The sequence below is a fragment of the Pinus tabuliformis genome, chromosome 9 (genome assembly GCF_031772625.1).
Source record: "Pinus tabuliformis cultivar Carrire ecotype Pingquan chromosome 9, CPIR1, whole genome shotgun sequence".
NCBI lineage: Eukaryota > Viridiplantae > Streptophyta > Pinopsida > Pinales > Pinaceae > Pinus > Pinus tabuliformis.
In genome coordinates, this window is record NC_142307.1 from 427,115,855 (window position 1) to 427,116,906 (window position 1,052).

The 1,052-nt window shown below is 36.7% G+C and overlaps 1 protein-coding gene across 1 annotated transcript; it reads left to right on the forward strand.

The window, feature by feature from the left end:
* The first annotated feature begins 202 nt into the window (after window positions 1-202).
* LOC149148974 (uncharacterized) lies at window positions 203-685 on the forward strand. The gene has a single exon (XM_089442336.1). The coding sequence runs from the start codon at window positions 203-205 to the stop codon at window positions 683-685; it is 483 nt and encodes a 160-aa protein (XP_089298462.1).
* The last annotated feature ends 367 nt before the right edge of the window (window positions 686-1,052 follow it).

The window sequence follows — 1,052 nt, forward strand, 5'->3', positions numbered from 1 at the left end:
CACAAGCATTGAACATACCATAAAACTTAACATGGTATCTGGGCCAAGGTGAAGACAAGCCCAAGGGACAAGTAAGCAATCACTTTTGGAATTATTTCTACTGTTGGACAAGGTCTATTGAGATAAGTGTCTATGGCTTCTACCTCTTATTTCAAGACAAAGGATAAGTTCAACGAGAAATCAACCTTATCATGCTTGCAAGATGACACTTGATCTAAATTTGGAGGAACATGAAGTATTGGACTATGTGCAAGGGAAAGTTATGGAGCCTCCTTCAAATGCACATGTTGATGCTAGAATGAAGTATAGAAATGGTGAGATCAAAGCTAAGAAAATATTAATTGAATCCATTAAAAAACATTTAGTTGCCTATATTTCTGATTTGGTAACTTCTAAGGAAATTTATGACAAGTTGACTGGGATGTTCAAAGTCAACAATGCAAATCAAATCCTCTTTCTCAAGAACAAGTTAAGGGACATCAAGATGGATGAAGGGGAGTCTATTGAAGCCTATTTCATGAGAATTACTCAAGTGAATAATGATCTACTATCTATCGGAGAAGTTACTGCTGACAAGGAACTCACCCTTATTGCTCTTGGAGGTCTTTCAAGGCCATGGAAAACATTTGTCACCACCATTCTCAATAATGATAGGACACCTAGTTTTGATGAGCTATTGGCTTGATGCACTCAAGAGGAAATAAGGATGATGGAGAGAGATAAGTCCTATATTGGAAATGAACCTACTTCTTTCTTTGCACATGTTAATAGGAGGAATGATAATGGTTGATCTAATTCAAGGAGACATGGTTAAGGATCTAAGAGGGGATTCAAAGGAAAAGGCAAAGGAAGATGCGACAATTGCAACAAGTTCACCCACTATGCTAGAGAGTGTCCTAACAAGAAGAATCCTCCAAGGGATAATAATAACAATCAAAGAAACAACAAGTCTAATAAAAAAGGAAAAAGGAATGCTCTTGTTGCTTGAGAAGCAAATAATAGACCTCTCAAGAGGAAAAGAAATGTCAGGTATGATGAAAATAATGTTGTAG